This window comes from Vicia villosa, linkage group LG4, assembly GCF_029867415.1.
Source record: "Vicia villosa cultivar HV-30 ecotype Madison, WI linkage group LG4, Vvil1.0, whole genome shotgun sequence".
Classification (NCBI taxonomy): domain Eukaryota; kingdom Viridiplantae; phylum Streptophyta; class Magnoliopsida; order Fabales; family Fabaceae; genus Vicia; species Vicia villosa.
In genome coordinates this window covers 172725594-172751328 of record NC_081183.1, presented here as the reverse complement: position 1 = coordinate 172751328, position 25735 = coordinate 172725594, and the positions used below count along the sequence as shown (strand labels likewise).

The following is a 25735-nucleotide window of genomic DNA, read 5'->3' as shown; positions in this document are numbered from 1 at the left end:
ATATCTGATACTAGTTTACATAGACATCTTTTGGTGTCTTCGAACTGAAAAAGTTATAAACTGTTGGTTGTTTGATTATGATTTTTCTTGCACTTTTTATTACAAAATCATTGATAATCCTCATATCAAAGTCCTCTAAAAAAATTACTTTCAATATTAAGTTAAGCAATTTAATCTAATGTGACAGAATTTAGCAGAAATATGATTGCAGACTTTTTCTAGTAGATGTAAGCGTTTGCAACAGTTTCAAGTCATGGTCGAATAATGAAGTTTTTCATTAGTTTGAAACAGTTCAAACTTCATCACATACGCTGCAAGTCATTTTCTATTAACAGGTAAAAAAATTGGTGCCCTCCAAAAATGTGGCCTTGTTCAATTGAATCTCGAATGCTCAACTGCCACTGTCATCAATGATTACAAGGAAGAAGAAGAAGAAGAAGAATCATAGTCAAAACATGATAAAAAGATAACAAGGGACTTCCAAGATATAAACATCAGCCTAGAGGTTAAATCAGTCTACATAACCAAAGAAGAGCCTATTTGATTATTTACATTACAAAATTATCACAATGAACAGAGCAACTCTGTAATACCATATCAGGACTTGATCAATCACCTAGCAGGCAAAGCGGCTGTCTCATGCCAAGCTCCAGTTTAAGTGCAGGAAATTGATCCAGATCAGGGGAAGCACTTAAGATTTTCTGTTCACAATGAGTTACGGAGAATTAACCAGATAACTATGGCAATAAAGGTAAAAAGAATCATCATAAAATCAATTAGCAAACAGCTCCTATAAATAACCAAAACAATATTTACCAGTGCAGCCACATGTGCATCCTGTAAAATATTCCCATCCACTTCCAATCTGGTAATAGGAAACTCAGGAAGATGCCCAGATTGTTTCTTGCCAAGCAAGTCACCAGGTCCACGTAATAATAGATCCATATTAGCGAGATGAAACCCATCTGATGATTGCTCCAGTATTTTCAGACGATTAAGGCCACTGACAGTTGATGATATTAATATACATTTTGACTGCCTTGTTCCACGTCCAACTCGGCCTCTGAGTTGGTGTAATTGGGCCATTCCAAACCTCTCTGAATTCATCACGACCATCATCGATGCATCTGGAACATCAACACCGATTTCAATTACTTGAGTGGCAAGTAGTATATGCAATTCTCCAGTCCTAAACTTCCCTAACGTTTCTTCTTTTTCTTCACTTTTCATTCTTCCATGTAATAAACCACAATTGTATCCTGGAAACCGGTCTGAGATAGTTTTGAGATCTGCAGAAGCAGCACGAAGCTGAGGTAACTGCTCCGAAAGCTCAATAATTGGGTAGACGAGATAAACTTTCCCACCGTCTTTCAACTCATCCATCATCATCTGTCAAAAACACATTTAATATCAATAAGAACATAGGGAAAAAAGAACATACAATATATACATTTTAATGGAATCCTGCATAAGAAAATCTGATTATGTTATGCATCGTGATAGAAATGCTAGATCTTCATTTCAAGTAACTCTCAGTGGCATGTCAACAAAGTCATATTTAAGTCCTATCGTCTGGATTTCATTGTTTAAATTATCAAATTACGCCTAATTACGAAGAAAGTGGAACATTAAACAACAATTGCCGTGAAGATAAAAATACTAGCGTATAATTAAAGAATATTTTGATAAGAATGTCACCTTATAGGCCTCCTCAAATCCTTCGTCATTTCCTTCAATGGTGTATGTTTGAACAGGAATTCTTCCTGGTGGTAAATCGGTTATCTGTGATGGGAAAAGAGTAAATTTTGTGAGAGTTAGTAACAAACTTTGCAAAACAATAACTACAAAAGTTTGTGTTGCACCCGTGTTCCTTTTTTTATCACATTGAATTCAAACTTATTCAAGCAAACGGTAGAGGGAGTGGGAAGTCTTGCTTTAGAATAATGAACAGGAAAAATTAAGCACCTGTGTTAGTGACATATCACCATATAAAGCAAGCGCAAGTGTCCTTGGGATGGGAGTAGCAGACATGGCAAGAACATGAGGAGCCATATAATCATCATTCTTTGAGGACCCGTCTGTAATAGCATCATCTTCCGTACTCGAAATTGAAGATTTATTAAATAACTGACAAAAATAAAGAGACGGCAATTTTAATATCATTAAATAAAATCAGATAAAAAGGAAAAAGAGAAATGAAGACATCAATTTTGGAAATACGAAACATGAGATTCAGTAGGCAATGAAGCTATAATTTAAAATTATAACATGAATGTTTACAAAATATTGGTTTCTCAAGAACAATCTTCTTAAAATAAAATGACCAACAATCTCCACAAAAAGTTCAATTCCTCAAATAAGCTGTGTCTACCAAGGTCTGAATAAGGCACCCCCTAATAGAGGAAAGTTGATGTGTTTACAATTGATCATTCCAGTTATTTCCAATATAGCTAAAGCATACTTTTCTCTACAAAACCATCTACCATTGGCAGACTGAGAGCTACCTTGAGACCAAGGAATTACTTAAGTCTCCCCTAGTCTTGGTTCTGAAAAAGATTGATCAGATGTTTCTTCAACTGGCATGTTCCTCGATGACTACAAACTGTTATGTGTAATGACAATATCATCCCATAAACTACAACTTGAATACATTCCCCAATTGAAGAATGTCGATAGAAAGATGGATGATCAGGTTCATACCAAATTCCTAAACAACAATACTAAGTTGCCTAAAACACGAGGATATCTTAAACAAAAAACTCAATGGCATAAATTGAAGCATATATCTGAACACATTTAGTGGCACAACACTTGGCTGTTGTTCTATTTGGACGTGGATGCATCCATAATGTAACCAGATTAAAATCATGAATTAAGACTTGCGAACTAAGACATGTGAACCACCTTGTTGAAGTTATGGGATTTTAGATGAAAGGTGGAGAGAAAATAAGAAGTGTTGTTATAGTGAAATATGCTTGATATTGACTAGATGGTAGCTTGATACAAATAACTCAATATTAATATCTATTTATAGAGATGGATAGACCGAATCCTAAGTAAATAGAAAATCAAGAACAAATCAGAATAATAGTTAGTAATAAATAACATAACTCTAAGGCATACTTTAAGATTATAAATTGATCCTAGGAAAAAACATAAGATACTCTAATATAATATAAAAGATATTTTATAATATACTAACACACCTTACTGTTAAATCTTCCTCGTTGAATCACACCAAAGCGATGCTGTTCATCCACCACAGCAATACGTAAGGCTGAGAATTCCACACTTTCTGCTATCAAACTGTGGGTTCCAATGGCTATTGAAATTTCTCCGGTCTGGATACCCTGCAACATCATATCTTAAATAAAACTATAAGAATTTCATATGGTGCAAGAAAGTAATAACTGGATAGTTCTGACTTGAGTTCTCTCACTCGGAAAAATAAGTAATCAAACCTTTCGAATCATCCGTGATTGTTTTAGTGGGGTTGAACCAGTGAGTAAAGCAACCGTAGGCTTGAACTCGACCTCATCCAAGTTTTCAAGCAAGGTAAGCAAGTGTTCATAATGCTGGATCGCAAGCAACTCAGTTGGAACCATGAAAGCAGCCTAATAATTAGACAAGAGAATCAAATCAATTATTAATATGCATAAATATGTCAAATCTTTCTAAGATGCATAAAAAACCAAATGAAAAGACTGGTTATGACATCCTATACATATGAAAATCCCAATGGACGAGTCCATAGAAGGATCACTGCAAGAGGAGATATGGAAGCAGGAGGAAATTACTTAATCAGACACTTGGCAGTATAGGAGAAGAGGGAAGATTCAGGTGCCATGACGAGTGGGACGGGTATGTTTGAGGAGTGTAACCGAATGGCAAATGCATGAAAGAATTGAGTAGTATTGGGTACTGATAAAGGATCACGTTTGTTCTCCGCTTGGTTTATCAATTTTCTGTTATATTACAATTTTACAAGTAGCTAGGTTCCATTCTATTGCCATCTATTTGTTCTATAGTTTTGTATTAAATTGGTCAGCTCTGGTTGCGACAAGTTCTCTCCTTCAAATCAGTTTATATTTCTATATCTATTTGGCTTCTATAAATATTCATCACTATGACAAATGAAGGGAATAAATTGACAGATTAACTGAATGCAAAATTAGACGGGTGAAATACCTGATAGCCAGAGCCAATAACCTCCATGCATGCAAGAAAAGCAACAATAGTTTTCCCACATCCAACATCGCCCTGAGAGTACCACAAAACAACATCAGATAAACATGACACAGTATTAAAATGTATTATATCGTATACAAATAGGCCTTATACTATTTGGTTATCCAAAAGGCCTTAGGCTTTACTTGAAATTGAAGCTATTTCAATGGTCTCTTGTAGTTAATAGATGAATGTGGCATATTCTCACGAGTTTAGTGAGACATCGACATCGTACAAAATTGTATGAGACAATATCATTATCCTATGTTTGGTGATGGTATGACATTTGATATGATAAAAAATTGCATTCCTGACCAAAATAAAACCAATTATAAAATAGTGCATATAGTATTGCATTCTTCATTGATCTCTTAGTCTTTTATATAAAACCATTGAAATTCAGAACCAGTGCAACGAACTGATAATTCGGTTCACTTTTTTGGGTTTGTAGAACTTAAACGGTTCGGTTTGATTTTGATTGATCTATAGTACATGCATAGCTCAGGATATATACAATGATTACCCTTCTGAGATAGAGTGTAACCCAAAAAGACGCATTTAAGAGACTTTGAAAACATTTTATTAATACCGAGAGTGAGATTTTGGACAAAAGAGAACAGATCTAAAGACCTGGGGATTCTAGGAATACAGGCAAATAAGAACAGTATCCCCAAAAAAAACACACTTCCGTGGATTAGAAGGGTGCGAGTAGTTTTAACATCATGATGATTTTTACATTAAGCCGCATAATTAGTGTGGGTATGTTTTATTGATGAATCCTTTTGGAGGAGGATTTTTTATCCTCCAATTTCTCAGTAACTTTCTACTTTTATCTTAATCATATTATTCTTTATCCCCAAAGAAACAGAAAAGATTGGCTAGACTAATCCAGAAGACCATCTTGAAAGATTTGAGGTTTAGACTTGGGGGCTGATGTTTGAATTCACACATGAAAGTTGTTGGAAAAACTTTAATTTAAATCGTTTTGCATGCTTGCGGGGCTTGTTTCATATCACTCGAGTTCTAGCATTACTTTTCCTATTGTTGTTAGTACGTACCTGAAACAAGAGGTGGATGGAATAATATATAGATATGGGTATAGAAAAAATAATATCGACAAGAAAAATCAAAACCTGCAGTAGCCGATTCATTGGAACTGGCCTCTTTAAATCCCAAATAATTTCTGAAACAGCTTGCAGTTGACCAGGAGTAAGAGTGTAGGGAAGGAGCTCCAAAACCTTCTTGGTGAGACAGGACCATTCCTCAGTACACACACTGTTATCTACAGGTCTTCTATACTTATCTAGCAATCCATCCTTTTCTATTTGTGTACCAAGACCATCGAGCATTTGGAATAATCGTCCTAACTGGCAAAAGACGGTAGAGATAGAGTACGGTTAAATCAAAAAAAGATTAAGTACTGTATATAACAAAAAACAATCACACCTAGGACAATGGTCATTAGTTACTTTCAAATAGATAACTAAAAGAAATGACTTTACATATGACATCATGCACCCAAATATAGACTTGATAATGGTAGCAAATTAGAAGAAGTTTAGAAATGTCCGCAGAGCAAACTAAATGTGATATAAAATGATAACCTCACCTGCAGGTAAAAAAATTCATCAAAGATAAGTCTCTTGCGGGCCAGATCAGCTTCACTAAAATCTTTCGGTTTATGAATTCCAAAATATGCCTGAGTTTTTAGCATTCAAAATTCAAAATTTTAGTAAAAGTATGCAGAAACAGATGACAGTGAAGATTTAAACAACATGAATGAGTCAATCTTTTTCGCAGGGTTAGAGACCATAGCACATGTAGAAAGAGTGAAAACGGCTTAATGCAACAAATACAAATAAAAATAGTGATTATGTTCCTAAATTATATGGCTAATAATTTTAAAGATCCTAATTAAAGTGAAACAAATGATAAAACATTAAATAAAGTAAATTCTAAAAAATTGTATAGGACTGGGATACTCTAAAATCGTAAGATATAAAAAAAAAAAATTGAGACATTTCTAAGATTTTATAATTTTCCCCTGCTTACTAAGTTTTCAGATTGTTACAATAAAACAAGTTCTTTCCCACAAATAAAAAGTAAATAGGAAAAAAAAACTAACAACAACTAATCCGGCTACATGGGTCAACTATGCCAGAATATTCTATCAAAAATCAAATTTTTATCCAACTCGTTAATCTCAAGATCTTTCTTAATAATTTTTTTTATAATTTTTCTTATTCTTCTACCTCTAGCGATTTGACTATTTTTCATATGATCTACTTTCGTTACTAGTCTATAGGTCTTTTCTCTACATCTTCAAACCACCTAACCTAAGCCTCTAGTTCAAACCATCTTTTCTATTATAGATGTTACTCTAACTCTCTCTCTCTAAAATTGTCATTTCTAATCCTATCTCATCTACTCTTACCATACATTCAGTGTGGCATCCTCAATTATGCTACACTTAATTTATTTTCATTTTGGTTCTTTATAGTCCGATATTTTGTCTCGTACAACATCATCGATATTTACACCTATCGGATAAAACACTTGAGATCTTCCCTCAATTTCAAACTACTCAGCTTGAGTTTGATGGTTTAAGTCCCCTTCTATTTCTACAATATTTTGTACTATAGAACCAAGATATTTAAACTTCGTAACTAATAGTATGATATGATCTCCAACTTTCACTTCTACAACGTTTCACCTTTTGCTAAATTTACATTCAATATAATCTACATTCTATATACTCTGCCTTATTTTTGCTCAGACAGAAGCCATACACTTCTAAGACTCGTCTCCAACCTCCCATTTAATTCCTCTCACAACTATTTAAGTAAGATTATATCATCTACAAGAAGCATACATCTCTATACTAGCTTTTGAATGTGTTTCGTAAGTACATCCAAAACTAAAGTTAAAAGGTAATGGTTTAGTATTAATCATTGGTACAATCTTATTGTTACAGCAAAATTGTGTATGTCTTCACTTCACCTTGTGTCCTTTCACTGTCGAGACCCCTCATACATATTTTCGTTAGCACGAATGTATACAATCCTAACTTTTTTCTTTTATAGTATTTTCCACAAGATCTCTTTAGGCACTCTATTCTACACTTTTTTCAAACCAATGGAAACTAAGTGTAAGTCTTTTTTATCCATCTATACAACTCCATCACACGTCGTAGTAAATAGATTGCTTCCATGGTCGACCTCATAAACATAAAACCAAATTGATTATCAATAACTAGAGCCTCCTTATGCAGTCTTCGTCCAATCACTCTTTCTCATAACTTCATGGTATGAATCATAAATTTAATCCCCCAATAATTTGCATAATTTTACATATCCTATTTGTTCTTATAGATCGGAATTAAAGTATTACTCCATTCATCTGACATTTGCTTTGACCTAATAATATTGTTAAAAAGTTTGGTGAGTCACTTAATACTTCTAGTTCCAATATTTTTTCACACTTCAATAGGTACGTTGTCTCGTCCAACTACGTTGCTATTATTCATTTTTTTAACGCTTTTTGGCCTCCTGTTTTTGAAATTTGATAATAATAATTATAGTTTCGATCCTCTTCTCTAATGGCTAGTCTGTTTGAGTTCAATAATTTCTGATATCCTTCATTAAATAAGTTGTGAAAATACTTTTTCTATCTATCATTTATATCTTTTTTAACCAAAACTTTGCCTACTTCATCTTGTCTTAATACAGTTCATTTGATTCAAATCTCTTGTCTTTTTTCTCTTCCCTTGGCAAGACTATACATATATTTTTCTCTCTCCTTGATTCTTAAGGATTGGTATAATCTGTACAAAAAAAAAATGAGATTTTGCTTCGACAAACAGCTTCTTAATCTCTTTCTTAACTTTCTTATATTTTCCTAATTTTCAACAATTTTACACCTAGACGGCTAGACCAGTCTTTAAAACATTCTTTTTTTTAGTCTAACTTTACCCAAAACACTTTCGTTCCACCACCAAGATTCTTTATCCCTAGGTCCTAAAAAAAAATTATTCTCCCAACACCTTTTTTGTTACTGTTATAATCTTCTGTACCATTTTGTCTCACATATCATTTACACTACCTTGTGGTTGTTATAATCTTCTGTACCATTTTGTCCCACATATCATTTACACTACCTTGTGGTTGTCTGAAGCCTCCCTCGAAGATTGTGTTGAAAAATCTTTTGTTTTTCACCCTTCAAATGCCACCACTTGATTTGTGGAACCCCCTTTATAACTTATTCTCTTTGCTCTCTTCTTAACCCTTACAGCCATATTCAACATTTTATATTGGGTAGTCAAGCTCTCTCAAGGTATCACTTTACAGTCCAAACAAATCCTTTTATTTGATTTCTTAATAAAAGAGAAATCTATCTGAGAACATGTCACCCCACTTTTATATGTGATAAGATGCTCCTTTCTTTTCCTAAAGCATTTATTAGATATAGTAAAATCAAAAACCGACAAAAAATATAAGACGGACTTACCCTCCACATTACCTCCTCGAGGCCATACCTTTTATGCATGCCCTGTAAACCTATCAGTACACTTCTAACATGTCCATTTAGATCTCTTCCTAGAAAATTAATTTCTCCTTATAGTATATCCTAAAATAAGCTTTTCAAATCCTTCTAAAATTTTACTTTAAGGAATTTTGCTAACCCAACCTTAGGTGCGTAGGTACTAATAATATTAAAGGTAACTTGTTTCACTATAAATTTCAGGACTATGATCCAATCTCCTACCCTTTAAATTTCAGGACTATGATCCAATCTCCTACCCTTTTTAAATCCACAATATCCTTTTATCCACTTATCATCATCAGGAATTCCCACCCCATTTTTCCACCCAACTTTACCAATATACCAAAGTTTAAATACTAAGTTGTCTAATTCTTTTGCCTTTTCACCCATCCACTTAGTTTCTTGTAGGCACATAAAACTATCTTCATCCTAAACCATAATGTCCACTATTTCCATAAATTTCTATGTAAGAGTGCCTATATTCCATGTTCCAAAATGAATTCTACTCGTGAAATAACTTCTTTACCCACACCTATTCATGAAAATGTGAAAACCCTTGCTTATTTTTCAGTGTATCCAGACGACAATACAGACAACCCTCACTTATTTGACATCTTACTCAAGCTATAATGAGCATTGCTTCCGGACAAGGACTTAACATTCACATTAGTATATATTTGATCTATGTCATAGAGATTCGACAAAATTTTATATTGATTGTTGACTACCTAACTCAACATTTTTCATTTATCCGATGCATAACAAAATTAAACTCAAACAAATACAATGGCTAAATAGGAAACATAAGGATGATGGAAAGCAAGAGAGGGTTGCTAGAAAGATAACTTGGTGGGCTTAGCCAGATAGCTGGAATGATTATCAACCCCCGTACGTTTCCCTTCTTTTATGGCATGGTCATATTAAGAACTTTTGCCCTAATTCTCAACAGATGTTCACAGACAATATTTAAAGTTTATACAGCCAAGTATGTGACAATGGTAAGGTTTCATAAGGCAAGTAGGCTTCATCAGTAGAATAAATAGTTCTAAAAGAGATACTTACATCATGAAGAGTTAAGAGTCCAAATTCCTCTGTAATATCTCTAGGAACTGGATCAACATTGTCTGGCAAGGTATGTAAAGCTCTAGAAGAAATAAAATAATATATTTAATAAATTGATACATGATTTGAAAGAAATTTATTTAACATTATTACTTGTTGACAATAATATAGACATTATATACATACATTAGAATAATATGCATAATTGCAAACCTAAAATTACGAGAATGACAATAGTATAGACATTACTCCCTCCGTCCCATAATGAGTGACCCAGCACACTATTTCACACAGATTAAGAAAAGTGTAAAAAAGTAAGAGAGAGAATATCATTTTTACTATAATACCCTTATTATGTATTGGGAATTGTAAACTTTTTATTAATTAGAGGGTAAAATTGGAAAAAAGTGTATTGGAAATTGAAATGGTTCATTCATTTTGGGACATCATTTTATTCTATTTGGGTCACTCATTGTGGGACGGAGGGAGTATATGCATTGGAATAAAATACAGAATTACGATTATAGTTTGAAAACAACTAATCAATCAAATAGTTGATTTGATTGAGTAGCTACTCATGTTCCGTTTTTAAACTAGAAATTTTTTTCACAAGAATAGTTTTACATATAAGATTTTGGAAGCACAAACCTTGCAATAATGTCCCGAAGAAATGTTGGGTTTAAACCCCCTTTTGAAGGGTAGATACAATATGGCCTCTCTTCAGCACAAAGTGATAAATCTTTTCCATCTTCAAGCACATCAATATTATATTCTCTCATCTCGTAGTGATCTATAGCACTCATAGTCCTAACCTACTTCAAAAAGCAAAAATTATGTACAGTTCAAAATTCTTAGATAAAAACAGAATATTCAAGCATAACTTGAGGGAGGGAGATGGTTCATCTTAGTACAATCATGAAACAAGTATGACAGAAGCAAAGCAAACTCAATCATACTAATAAAATAAAAGTTTCAAACATCGAACAGGATAGAATACCTTCAAAATATTTTACAAGGAGAGAATGGCTAATAGAATAACATAATCTATGTTATTAGGGGGTGTTTGTTTGATGGATACAAATTGTATTCCCAGGAATGTGAGGTAGGGAATCATATATTCCTACGTTTGTTTCAAGTTTTCACAAATTATGCCCAGAAATTTTTCCAAGGAATATCATTTATTCATGAAAGTTTATTTATTCCCATGTCAAAGGGTGGGAATCTTTTATTCCCATGGGAATAAAAAATAACCAACTATAACTACCTACTTCTATATTATTTTAACATATTTGTTTATATTTTTAAAATTTGAAAATTATAAATAAAATAAAATTCAAAAATATTCCTAGGAATCTTAATGACTTATCAAACAAATAGATGGGAATAAAGTTCCTGGTAAACATTCCTAGGAATGAGATTCCTGGGATTGTAATTTTAATCCCTCAAACAAACACACCCTTAGGGATGATTATGCTTCCTTAATTTTAGGGAACCTATCTTGTTTGCACCTTATTCTAAGGGATTCATTCTATCTTATCATGATAGGATACCAATTATTAACTTTTGTATTTAGGGATATAAATTCCCTAATTAGAATATGATTAGCTGGCATATTATATTATCCATCAACTTTGGAATGAAATCGAAATGTGAGAAGACGGCAATGTTGGGATGCCCTACGATACGATGCAAAGTGACCCTCATATTTATAATACTTGGTCGATCGAGTAATACACAAGGACATGTGGGCGGAGCCCGTATGCTCAAAACTACATACTAATGACTCTTATTATAATAACTTTTAAGGGAATGATTAAATGAAATGCTGTAGAACCTCAATCATTGCTGAAAGTTATTTAAGGTTATTTCTATATTGGAAAAATAACCAAGTCCCACATTGTGATATAGCCTAAATAGAGCTTATAAAGCAAGGGTAATCCCCGGATGAAAAACCGACTTTGTGGGTTGAATTAGGGGGAAATACTAAACAGTCTAAACTGGTCTTAGACGGAAGAATCAAAACACCCCCTTACAATTGGGTTATTTATCAGCCTGATTATTTGGTGATGCCTTGTCCAATTCAAAACCAATATAGCTGAGAATACTGAACTAATTGAACCACTATGCAAAAGTCTAGCTCATTCATTCTCTACCTTAGTTTTTGCTAAAGGGTGCCTAAATAAGAAAATATCAAGGCTCCACAAGCAAGTTTCTTATTCGGGGTATGCAAGTATAAACTAAACATGGCTCAAACTCGGTTTCACATCGAATGGAATGCAGCTGCTTATTTCACATAGTTCATTTATGTTGGAGGCCAATCATTGCCTTCAAAACTCATATTTAGGCTACTATCTACGAACTTGAGTTAAAATCAATTCATCCACATGAAAACTTGCAGTACAAGATAAAAAGGGGTTGGGGAAGGGAAGTAAAATAAACTCACCTTGCCACTCACACATGCTATATCTCCCAAATGATACTTGTTTGCAATACTATTAAGGAAAGGTTTAAAAGTAAAGCGTGGGCCACTGAAAAATCTCTTCAAATGCAAATAAATTGTCTTCTTTTCCTCAACTTTGTCAGCCACATGCTCATTAGCTGATTCTCTATCTACAATTTGACAACCAACAATCACCTCAAGAAAAGAAAATGAACAATTAGCTTTGACTCCCCTGCAACAGAAATACTAAAATTTATCAACATAAGGTATGATAAATTACCCAGTTTTAAATGATATCAGCAAAATGTAATTTTATACATTGTGACATATACATCGAAGCCCGATAATATCATGAACCAACTATACCAAAAGTTTAAGCTATTAGAGAAAGTCACAACTCACGTGAGTGGCTTTATTATATCTATAACACACGCTCACACGCTTTATTATATCTTTCAAAGTGAGGACATTCATGACCCATAAGTATCTAAGTTTGCCTCATTAGGTTTTGTAAAATTACCGATGCATGTGGTCCTTAATAAACCATATAATGCAGCAGTAATATCATTTTTATTACATTGCAAAGGTTGGAAATGGCAAATCCAGTAGCTATAAGTAAATGTAGAAGAGTGCATATATATAAAGATAAAAGGATACAAACATACATAAATCTGGTAAACATAATACACAGGATAGTCACCTTGAAGATAAGACTTCTCCAACAAAAATCAAATACTGTCCGTCTTCAATTTTAGAAGGTGCATTCTGTAGATTAGCATATGATCGCGGAAAATGGTGAAGCAATTTCCGTAACTACATGCAAAGAATCAGATTAATGTGGAATCCAAACCATCTTTTTAAATCTGAAAATACAAAGAAGTACATATTTTCCAAAAGCCCGCAGTTTTTGGTACCCACCGTGTGAAACCCACAGTTATCTAGTTGCTCGTATTGCTTTTTAGTCAATCCAGGTATGCAATTGACAGATTTGTCAAGAAATAACTCATTAAGTGTAAGGTTTGATTGTGATTGCAGCACCACTTTCTTTTGAGAATCCTCCCTAGTAACTTGTTCCAATTTTTCTTCATATATTGAAGACACTGATTGAGGTGTTAAAGGACAAGGAAAAGAATCATCTTTTTCCATTGTGAATTTTGTTACACCAGAAATATCGACAGACAGAGAAGGCCGAGCTTCAGAGATAGTATTTTGCACCTCTCTTACCTCTGAAGAATCATAAAAAGGCTGTTCAAAATCTTTTGTTTCCGAAATGATTGTTGCTTCCGAATATGATGCAGTCTCATCATACAAATCCAATTTAGGAGCACTACCCAAAGTAATCGATGAAAATTCCTTACATATCAAGGAGATGTCTTCCTCTTTCAGATTCATTTTAGATTTTATTTCACCGCTTCTATTTCCAATTAGGTCAGGGATGTTATAATCCATAAGATCAAATACCTGTAAGTAAAATAAACATCAATCAATGTTACCTTAAAATGGGCAGTTATAAGCATTAATAAAAAAAAATCAAAACAAACTTCTCCATACTTCACAATCTCCATTGAGAAGCACAATTAATCTGATACAAGCTGCATTGCAGCCATGCTTACTATAAATACTTAACTTTCATCCTTGAATCACAACTCCTTTACTATTATTAGATCTGAAGTCAAGTCCGATCCGATATCAGTCTCTACATGGATAAGGAGGCAATCCTGGTCTAAACTAGAATACTAAGTCATAAACCAGAACAAACCACAGTCAACTTAAATCCTACATTAATATAGAGGTCAATGTTGCTTTTCTTCATGTACTCATTCAAGAAATTTGAGTATGGAACAACAAAACAAAATCCTTTTCCCATTGACTAGAATCAACTATATGGCTCCACAACAACTAACTATATCATAATGTCGTATTGTAAATCACGAACAATGACAAATCATCCATTTAAGTTTTAGCAATAGAAAAGTTCTGTCTAAGAATAAGCTAAGCAAGTGTTCAAAGTTTGGCCGTTAAATCAGTTTTCTATCATTATAAGTACTCCTCCATTTCATCAGCTACCCTCAAAATCCCATGGTTAAGCTATTTTTCTATTTACCTGTCATTTAGTACTATATCCCCAGTGTCACTTAATGTGTAATATCATAAATATTTTTTCTATAAACGAAGCCTTATCCCACTAAGTGGGGTCGACTACATGGATCAACTTTCACCATAATATTCTATCCAAGACCATGTTTTTATCCAAATCATTAATATCGAGATGATTCTTAATAACTACTCTTATAATCTTTCTAGGTCTTCCTCTTTCTCTAATTGTTTAACATCTCTCCATCTGATATACTCTCCTTATCACAAAAACATCTCCCCATATCTACATATCTTCTCTCTACATGCTCAAACTTTCATCATATACAACTAAAAAATTCCACCCAATACAAAAGCATTCATTTACCTTCTTACGCGACTTCAACGCGCACTTTCCACCATGTTGATCTATTTCCACAAACTTCTTATCGGTAAATTTATGCTTCATCCGGTAACACATTTTTGAAATATTAAAAGGGAGAAAATTACAACACCTGAAATAAAACATTGAGTTTGTTCACGTATTTTCCATCTCAAATTTCACTATCCTCACATACATCATAATAAGATTAAGCATGAAATAAAAAGAATATGCACTATTGACTATACCTCATTTTTCTGTCAAAAAGGTTCGAATAACCACTCTTCCCTTGAAAGACTACAACACTTCTTAGTTGTTTGCAACTCACACACTGAAAAGACTGAAGATTCACTTCAGCAAATAGGAGCATCAAAGAAATGGAGAGGGCAAGTATGTAAAACACCATCTTGCTCAAATTGAGTAAGACGGTATTATCATTGCATGAAAATAATCTATTCTAGGTCAGTTAATAGTGAAGTTGGTTGAGAAATTACCATTGTAATGTTGCTGAAGGCGTCGAACGTTGTTGCGGCAGTGACGTGAGCGCCGGACTTGGTTGTGGTACGGACGATCGGAGAGTGAGATAAACAGAAACGGAGAGAGCGGTTTTTGGTCGGAGAATAGTTTGGTTTTGTGTGGAGTTCTTTTTCATTTGTGTTATATCCTCTAGAAAGTGTTTTTTTAAAACAATTGATGTCACATAGAAAGATTAACTATGAAAATAATATATTTAGAAGAACAAAAAAAAAATGTTGTTATGAACTTTTAAGATGATTCGTCATCCCACCTAGAGCTGTCAAAATAGACCGAAGTCCATGGGCCGGCCCATTTGGCCCGAAAAATTTTAGGGCCTGGGCCTTATTTTTCGAGCCCATTTATATCCGGGCCATTTTTAGCCCGGCTCTAAAAAACCCTAAAAAATATGGACCGGCCCGTATGGGCCATGGGTAGCCCACCGGCACGAAAAAATTAAATATTTTTAATGTAATTAAAATTTATCCTTTCCTAATTATCGTTATTATAAAAATTTATGACATTTTCTTGTTATAATTATCATAAAATTATAATTGTCATGAATATTTATAACTTAAAATTTGTTGGAACAAGTTATTTAATTATTTGTGCTACATTAGATAATTTGTGATGTATTTTGGATAGTTTAAATTAAGTTAATGTGTTGTTTTACATTTTAATTATTAACTTATATGGATTATTTAGAAATTATAATTTTGGATATAAAATTTAATATATATATATATATATATATATATATATATATATATATATATATATATGTATATATATATATAAAGTATTCTTGCATGCAATTATATGGTTACTTACAAAAATAATAAGGAGAAATTTTTAATTTTTTATAGAAATGGGCCCGTTTATGGCCGAAGCCCATTTAGGACCAGGTAGCCCGCAACCCAGACAGGGCCGGACCTGGGTAGTAAAATTAGAGCCCATTTAAAAATGGGTTTTTTGGGTCCGGCCTTAAAAAGCCCGAAGCCCATATGGGTCGGCCCATATGGGCCAGGTAGCCCATATTGACAGCTCTTCCCACCCATGACCTTCTTACGTAACACTAAATGATAAAAGTCATAAAATTGTCCTCGTATTTTCTAGATGTATTTTTGGAAGTACTTCTTTTTTTGTTTAACATTGTTTTAAACTATTTCGTAGATGCATTTATAAAATTCTTCTATAGATGCATCTACGGAAATGTTTGACGTTATAACTCGTGTCAGACTTTTCTCCTCCCTCATTCTCTTCATTTCAATTTTTTTCTCTCAAACTCTCTAAACCCAAAACAATCTAAAACACTCTCAAACTCTCGAACACTCGGTGTACATTGTCATCATCAAGCATCAAGACATTTCATCAAGTTCAAATCGGTATTTAATTGGTAAGTTTTCGATATTTTGACTTATTTTAGAGTATTTTGAAATCGAATTACAATATGATATTTAGGTGTAGAAATGATTGGATAGGATTATAGATATTGCTTAGAGACAATGTAGGTTCTGTTTGTGCTTTATTTTGGACGATCAACCAAAACCAATGGGGTTTTTGGGTGATTGAACAGTGCAGTTACGCCACTGTTGCTTTTTTGAGCTTCATGGGCTTTCGTAGATGCACCTACGGAAGAGCTGAACGTTAGGGCTTTCCGTATGTGCATCCACGGAAGCACTTTACATTTTTGAAACTAAGGTGTTTCTGTAGGTGCATGTACGGAAGCACCATACATTTTCAAGTTAAAGTGCTTCCGTAGATGCACCTACGGAAAGATGTTTTTTTTATTTCTTGTTTATTTATAAATAAATGTTTATGTATTAACTAAGTATGTGTTATCACAATGCAGACATTATGACTCACGATCCTAATAGAGATATACATGGAAGGACTGCACAGTGTGCATCTATGCGGCGTGAATGGACGCGTGTATTATCTCAGGTGATTGATGGAGCTATTATTCCACCTAATACAACCGCTCCAGCCGGGCCTTCTACATTTGTCCCAGTTGAGGGGGTCTCTACGCCTGTTCTAGTTGAGATGTTACGTCCTATATTTAATAGGCACTCAGCTCTTGTGGACACGAGCTCGACGTACACAGACGTCGTCTATCTGAGGTACTTGTCAGATATAGCACGTATCCATGAGTATAGCTAGGGAGCGGCTATACTGGCGTACAGTTAATACAGACTGTGATAGGGATGTCTGTGGAAGACAAGATCGATGGCAGGCAGATGTACCCTTTTAGTGGTAACAATCTTATCCTCTTTTACTTATTATATATTTGTGATAGTAAATTAAAATAATCGTTTTTTTTTTCAGGCTTGGATACTACAGCACCGGGAGACGGTTCCCTTTGATGAGATATCACTGTATTCTTGATGTTTGGCCGCCAACTCGACCATTATTATACGGTATCTTCCGGAGCGCGTCATGCGTCAGTTTGGCTTTGCACAAACGATACCTCGCGACCCTATAGTCTCTGCTCCTATCACCATGACCCGTAGGCAATTAGATTAGGTCTTTGCAGACTAGGAGCATCACATGGTTCCTGAGGAGGCTCGGGCGGCGAGAGTAGAGAGCAACTGGAGCTGCGTTGAGGGGTACATCACCTGGTACTACAGGGTGTAACACCCGTAGATGATGCCCAATGCACCTGGAGATTCACACAAACCAGTCCGCGAGGAGATTCTGCAGGCTCATCAGACTGAGATGGACCACACTCACGATCTCCTTCATCGGTATCGTGAGATAGCTGACACGGGACTAGGAGCCAGCGCAGAGGCGTGTGGTGGATACTATGATTAGGTCGGCACATAAGGCATTTCTATACCGTAGAAATCGTGCCAGGACTAGTGGGGGCACTTGACACTAGAGGCAGAGTCAGGAGAGGCCGTGGTGGACGTGGAGCGGAGGCCGTGGTGGAGAGCATCAGGATGATGTCCGACACACACAGTAGTAGTGTCTATGGTCTATTTTTATGTTTGTATTTTCTTTAATGATGTATGTATGTATGTTACTTATGTTATTTTGATGATGTATTCGACATTATGACCGACATTATTTATACGATGTATTTTGTTTAATTACCTAGTATTGTATTTAAAATATGTTTCTTTAGTTTTACATTTATAATTTAAAATATTATTGTAACTAAAATTGAGTTTTGGAGTGAAATGAACATAATTTGAAATTTTAGCAGATTGTTCCGTAGATGTACCTATGGAACTACATTTCGTAGATGCATCTACAGAAGGAAACATTTTTTTCTAAAATCAGAGTGTTTTCGAAAGTACATCTACGGAAGCTGGAGGCTAAATAGGAATTTTGCGTGGTAGCTAAGAGATTCATGGGGTGGATTGAGAAATTCACACTTTTAATGCTAGTTTGAGCGAATTTTGGTTTTTTATTTCTAAAAATTATTTTGTAAATTAATTAAGAAAAAATATTTTAAAGAAAAAAATATGTTTGCTACTTTAATTTTTTTAATTTTATATTTATTTTTGAACTGTTTTATAAATGAAAAAACGAAGAAAAAAAACTTGCTAGTTAAATTTATTTTCAAAATATATTTGAAAAATTAAAAAATAAGAATAATCTTTTTATTTGTATTTTATTTTTCTATTAATATATTTTATTTTAATTTAGATATAGTTCAAAATATTTATAGTATTATATTTATTATATTAAATTTAAATATGAAACATGATATTTTTTAATATTTTTAAATCAATTATATTATATATGTGAGGTGAATATTCAAATAATCATATTCACTTTTAATTAGATATGTTTTACATTAATTATCTTTATATTGTGTACTGCAATAGTTCATTGAGTTTTAGAAATAATATATTCATTCACTAGTTTATGGTTTGGTTTGTTTGAGACAATCCATTCACTAGTTTATGGTTTGGTTTGGATGATCGATTTACAATATTTATTTTTAAAAATAATATATTCATTAGTATATTCTCCACTATCATGTTTTTTTGGTGTATTTTATGCTACTATTTTTTAAAATAATACATTTCATATTCTATTTTTTCAAACAAATTAAAAGTTACTCTTAATTCATAGGAAAGAGTGGCATGATTTCTATTGCATCATGAAATAAATTCACTATGAAATATAAAAATTAACACTTGACATCAAAATGTTGGAGAGAGATTTCAAAGCTGAAAAAATAGAACACAGCAAAACACACATCATTTAACATGTTTCACACCTCAAACACACATGAAAATTATTGTAACAAGACTAGAAAGAATTTTGTTAAAGAAGAGGAAAAAAACGGTAAAAAAAAATTAACGAAGAAAACTTAAACATGAGGAACAATGGTTGCGGGCAGCCAGAGCAGCAGTTCAATGAAAACATGTTTTTTATGACTTATGATTTCTACTTTCTATACTTTAGAGTTTGGTTCTAGCTACGTGTTTTGCTGAAAGGAAGTGTAAACAAAGATGTATAATGGTTGGACCGATAACAAATTTGAGCTTAATTATGGATGGAATAAAATATTTAGAGTGTCATCATTTCAATTGGTTCGGTTCATTGATTTGGAGGTTCTTAAAAAATTAAAACCGAGAACCGAACCAACCCATATTGGTTTTTATTGGTTTGATTCGGTTTTAGAACCAAACCAATAACAATCGGTTTTATTTCGGTTTGGTTTGGTTTAGATTGTCAGTTTAATTAGATTTTTCTAATTCGCTTACACCCAGCAAGTCTTCCATAAATACCTCAATCCTATAATTGAGGAGGGGATCGAGTCTTCACCAAAAAATTCATACAAAGAGTTTCTCATAATCCTATGTGATATAGCCTTAAACTCAACCAAATGCCTTAAATCCTACATAATAAGGGTTGTCTTCAATGTAATTTTTTATCAAGTATAATTGGCGTCCCAAGAGGCAATGAATTTTGTTGTATCCTCATGGAGTAATTGTCACCCATGAGGCTATTACATGTTGGATCCTCGTGGAGGAACCCTCTCTGCCACAATGCTATTAAATGTTGTATCCTCGTGGAGGAATTCTCGCCACCTACGAGGCTATAAAATGTGGGATCCTTATATAGAAATTCTCATCGCCCAAGAGGCAAGTTAACACTGGAATTTTGGCCGCCTTAGAATGCAAACCTAAAGAGAAGACTTTTAAGCCTTTTTTTTGTGACACAGTCGCCTTATAGACTTCTCTCAAACTATACAATTAAAGAAATGAGTAATCAAACATAAAACAAAAAATAGGTAACACATTTCAAAAAATCAAGGCATTGTGATGTGTGTGGTTTGTCGTGCTATGTTGAGTCTTGGAAATGAAATAAAAATAGAAACGTTGACACCCCCCCCCCCACAAATGCTGGAAAGCCTTGAGAAACGCCTATCCCACTAGGTTCGTGTGTGAGAGAGCATTCATCAAATGATTCCAAACACCAACCTTAAAATCATTGAACATGAAGCAGAAACCCAAGATGGAGAATAAACATTCATAAAGGGGTGACACACTCGTGATATTTACTATATATCCTCTTATCCTTGTTTGGAGTCAACATCCCTTGGTTAGAGGTAGGTCCCATGTTACGAAAGGCACGCTCGAGGTCGCCTTTGTAAGAAAAAGTATAAGTAGTCTTCAAAATCTTTGGGTCCACCTAGAGAAATAGGTTATCCTTCTTTGTTTTCTAATGCATGATGAGTGCAACCTCCATATTAAGAAATCATACACAAAAGACACTGAAATGGGCAAAGCAAGATGAGAAACCTCAACTAAGGAATAAGATGACAAAGAGATGAATGTTACCTTTAAAACAATGAAACCAAGGTAAAACATCAAAGGAAAAATTGCGATACGAGTGAATGTGAAAGCAAAGCTAGGAGTCCAATAGCTATAATGGTGATAAAAAACAAAACGAAGGAAAATAATAACACCTAAGAACTTCAAATGATGAAAGAGTAGGGAAAAATAAGCAAAGAAGATTTTATGGGTACTTCCAACATATGGAAACGCAATTTCTTACAATCAGTAGAGAATAAAGCAGTACCAATAATTCAAATCTCTTCTAAAGTCGTCCAAGATACTCAAGTATCCTAGGATCAAAAGATCATCATTGATGGCATGCGAGGGGTCACGTGTCAAGGGTTCCTTAACGAAAAGACATATGACATAGGAAATGCATTTAATATACAGTTCCCAACGCTAGTAGTGTTTTGCCACTACCCTTCACTCGACCTAAACTTCAGTGATCCCAAAGCATGCACGAGAAAATATTTCATTTGCAAGGCAGGGCAAAGGGCTTGGGGGAAATTATTTTGGTCCTCCCTAAAAGCCCAATAAGAGAAACCTGAGACTAAGAGAAAACAATATTGGGAACCACACGCAAGAAAAAAGGACCTTCATTCCCCAGAACGCATACCATTCCACTCTCTAGCTCATGACACACAGTTCAGATCAATAAGACAGTCCCCAACATGTCATGTCGCATTTCATGCGAAGCGATTATAACCATATTTGCTAGCTAAAGAGAGAAGCGCACTATTTTACAAGTAATTCAAATTCATTTCTATTACTCGCCATTTCTCATTCTCTCACTGACTTGGCGTTAGAGTGCTAACCTTGTAGGTGCACTTTTGTGCCTCCGTACTAGAAAACTCATCGCACCACATCAAAAGTCCAATCACACTGATCCATCTCACATTCTTATTCCCTCGTGGAACAAGATTAAAAATATCTCACATTTTCAAATAGAAAAATGTATGTGCAGATAGACTAATCAATGCATGTTGTTTCTTATTATGATACTAGGTGGAATTCAATTTCTATATGTGATTTTGAAAGTTTTTTGAAAAATAGGTAGTACATAGTGGCGGAGCCAGAAATTTTAGGAAGCCTGGGCAAAAATTTGACACTTTGTTTCTATTAATTTTACACCTTATTTCTACTAATTTTGTCTTTGATTTTGTTTTAAAATTTTGCCCTTGATTTTGCCCAAAAATTTTACACCCAGTTTTTATTAATTTTGCCTTTAATTTTATCTAAAAATTACTAATTTTGCCCCTAATGTTGTCTAAAAATCAACTATTAGTATGTGGAGTATCCAACGAAAGGGGGGGTTGAGTCCGGACTCACTGGACTATAGCTCCGTTCATGGTTGTACATGTCTGACCGTTGTTTTTGCTAGGTGTTTGATGAGATATCTTTTGTTTTTGTTTTTTTATTCGATAATTTGTCTTTATTAAAAAATATTATATATGTAAACAACGTAAAATAAAATAAATATTTTTATTTTTATTTGTATATTTAATTAACAGCTCAATTGATTCCCTAACCTTAATTGTATATTTGACAATACAAATGTACAAAGCAAATAAATAATTCAAATCTAAGTTCTTTGCAGCAATGTCATGAAGAAACTTATTCTAAAGTAATATTAAGTTTCATATTTTCAACATCATAAAAGCAGCATATGACAAAGGGTTGAAATTTCTCAAACATAATGTCTTTTCAAAGATTCTATTAAGAGGCTTTTGGACACACTCAATCTTTCTTGTAAAATTGCTCCTTTTACTTGGGACACAAAGTCATCAACAAAATTGTTCCTTTAACTTAGACACAAAGTCATCAACAAAATTGTTCCTTTCTACTTAGGCACCAAGTCATTCACTATTATGCAGCATGGTTCTTTCAACTTTACTAAACAAATCTATGCACATTCACAATTATCCTCACATCACATCCATGTTTAGAAAATAAAAATGGCATTTGCACACATCTTATTGTTACAAGGCAAGTTCTAACTACTATCGATTTACAAATAGCTGAGTGTTATATCCAACCTCATAAGTGAAATGAATTTGAATTTGCAGCGGTTATAAATTCACGTGCTTTCATGTAGTCAGCACATCAATGACAGTTGGATCGAGATCAGACGGGCCATCGATGTGTTAACTGCGTGAAATTTGTTATTGGAGCAAATCCAAATCCAAGTAAAATTAGATAAGAAAATGGATTAAACTAGAATTCACACTCATGAAATTCACCACTTTGTCGATTTACATTTCGCTGATTTTGCATTTCCTTGAAAGTAAGGCTTGAAGGTTTTTACAACTTCTTCATAGGTTGGTCTCTTATAGTCCACAGCCTGTAATCGGTTATTAGCCTGGCGATTAGTCTTTGAAATGAAGAAAAACAAAATACTCATTACGAGTCATGTTTTCGTAACTAACCTGCTCAATAACATCTTCAGGGTTTGCCCATTTCCACTCTGCGAATTCCGGGTCTGCTTCACCGGTAGCTAAGTTGATTTCGCCTTCATCTTTTGTAAATTTCATGAGGAACCTATAAATATTCGCAATCAGAAGCGGAAAAACAACTGAAATGACCGAACTGAAATGGAAATACAGCAATGATTGTGAATGAAAGTGTGAAGCAAATGAAATGAAAATAAAATTCACACCATTTCTGTGCCTGTCCGTGCCATTCGCCTCCCCAGAGACGATTGACCTTAGCCTTCACAGCAGGAGGGAAGTCATATGTCAACCATTTATCAACCTGTAATGCCCGAAAAAACTCTGTCAAACATTCGCAGAGCTTAACATCTGCTTAGTGAATTTTGGAAGATGTCATTAAGTTTTCGGAGGCCAGTATAGGTTAACTATGATTTAAGTGTAGCAATTCAAATAAAGACTCTATTTTGTCATGGTTTAATTGTGACAAATATTTTATGAGACATTTTTTAACCACACTTTAAACGTGTCAAATTTTGGATCTGTGCGATAGCCCGCCTTGCACGCCCTCAAAATCGGCTCTGTCATTGATCTATACTCAAAAGAGTTTAAACATATGTATCACAATTCACAATTCACAACTGTTGTTCTTGCAGAAGAAACTAAATACAGAAAAGAAAAGGTTTTGCACGAACCTCGGCGATTATCTCGGCAGATACTATTCCAGTTTCTTCTCGAAGTTCTCTAATCGCAGCAGATTTGGGTTCTTCACCGTCTTCAATGCCACCCTGAGAACTCCAAAAGTACAACCAACTTTAGCAGAAAATTTTAACACCATAAGAGACTTTACAGTTTAAATACATGTTAAGCATATATATAGTAAATAATATGAAGTCACCTGAGGCATTTGCCATGCTCCTGGAACATTCAATCTAGAAGCCACAAATATCTGGAAAAAACAAAATTCAAATCATGATTCCTCTTCCTCATACAAAAGATTTACTATTAAACCATCTTCCTCTCAATTTCATAGAACAATAAAAATTTACAGAACATATAGGTGTTGAACAAATCATAGAATATTTCTGCTAAACATATTATTATACACAAAGGTTTTAAATAACTTTCGCAGTCGCATAAAGGCTTTCACGATTTCGGTTAGTATAGGTGTTGCGACACTAATTCCAGTTGTCGTTGTGTGAATAAACCACAATTTATTCTTTAACGTAAAAAAGATTAATAACAATATCGTTTTTGTCACGGCCATGCCGCGGACAGCTTTTTAAAACCTTATACACACAAAATATCCAAATCTGGACCAGGAAAACACTTTGCTTTTAAAAAAAATTAACATTAGAGCTTATTTTAAAAGGTTACTTATATATTGAAGTGGATTCCTACTTTAAGCCAGTTAAATTAGGATCTATTAACCACTATAGTCTACATTATACAAAAACAGAAAACCAAAAAGAATTACTAGTACCAATTTAGCATCATCCACTGAACCAAAACAGACCAATTAATTAATATCCCAAAATAGAAAACCACCCAAATAGTACAAAAATTAACAAAAACTAACTTAAATTTTCACCTTCAAAGAACCAAAAATCAACAAACAACATAACCTATTATTAGGAAAGAAAAATAAAGTACAAACACACACTAACTACATTAATAATATTTTACCTTTAAAAAAACAAAACAGAACACAAACCTGATCATCAGAGTTGATGAGACAGACACCAACGTTAGGACGGTAACCTTGTGGAAGATCCTCCATTTGTGGTTAGAATCTTAGAGAGAAAGAACTTTGAGTGGTGATGAAGATGAAGAAAATGAATGATTATTGGGAAGAAAGAACAGAAACACAAGTGGATGGATGTTGTATGATGATGATGATTATTGTAATGTGAAAGTGCGTTGAGGAATTGGTGTTTGAGAATAATAAGAAAAGAATATGACGTAGTATTGTTGAGATAGAGAGACACGGGAGAGTGGAGTTTTGTGACCTTTACGCCACAAATACTCCACTAACCAACAAAACTGGTTAAGTGGGGTCCACCATATTAGGAGTTGACTTTCTGTACATATTCATCAGGTTATTTATTTATTTACATTTATGGAGTCAGATCCAAGAAGAAAGAAAAAAGAAAGAATCATTTATTCAGTGGGTGGGTACAGAGTGAGTACAATAAACAAAGAAAGTCAGGTGTGTGTTGAGTGAACTAAACTTTCCTTCAACTTCAGGTTCAGGTTCAACTCCAGCGCGTAT

The 25735-nt window shown here is 33.9% G+C and overlaps 2 protein-coding genes across 3 annotated transcripts; both read right to left on the bottom strand.

The window, feature by feature from the left end:
- Positions 1 to 353: 353 nt before the first annotated feature.
- Positions 354 to 15431, bottom strand: LOC131595969 (ATP-dependent DNA helicase homolog RECG, chloroplastic). Of its 2 annotated transcripts, none has more exons than XM_058868510.1 (17): positions 15221 to 15431; positions 14975 to 15066; positions 14733 to 14859; positions 13190 to 13732; positions 12972 to 13084; positions 12275 to 12503; positions 10480 to 10643; positions 9832 to 9913; positions 5837 to 5926; positions 5361 to 5594; positions 4189 to 4260; positions 3462 to 3614; positions 3207 to 3350; positions 1966 to 2127; positions 1699 to 1782; positions 817 to 1389; positions 354 to 701 (listed from the first exon to the last, which is right to left on the bottom strand). In XM_058868510.1, the coding sequence occupies exons 1-17, from the start codon at positions 15221 to 15223 to the stop codon at positions 609 to 611; spliced, it is 2958 nt and encodes a 985-aa protein (XP_058724493.1). In that variant the 5' UTR covers positions 15224 to 15431; the 3' UTR covers positions 354 to 608. The 2 variants fall into 2 exon arrangements, with proteins under 2 accessions (XP_058724493.1, XP_058724494.1); XM_058868511.1 differs by having other exon boundaries at positions 14975 to 15057.
- A 7211-nt stretch (positions 15432 to 22642) lies between these two features.
- LOC131600318 (nudix hydrolase 25-like) lies at positions 22643 to 25479 on the bottom strand. The gene is made up of 6 exons (XM_058872501.1): positions 25178 to 25479; positions 24362 to 24412; positions 24159 to 24251; positions 23694 to 23788; positions 23464 to 23575; positions 22643 to 23378 (listed from the first exon to the last, which is right to left on the bottom strand). Exons 1-6 carry the CDS (start codon positions 25241 to 25243, stop codon positions 23274 to 23276), a joined length of 522 nt encoding a protein of 173 aa, XP_058728484.1. The 5' UTR covers positions 25244 to 25479; the 3' UTR covers positions 22643 to 23273.
- Between the last annotated feature and the right edge of the window lie 256 nt (positions 25480 to 25735).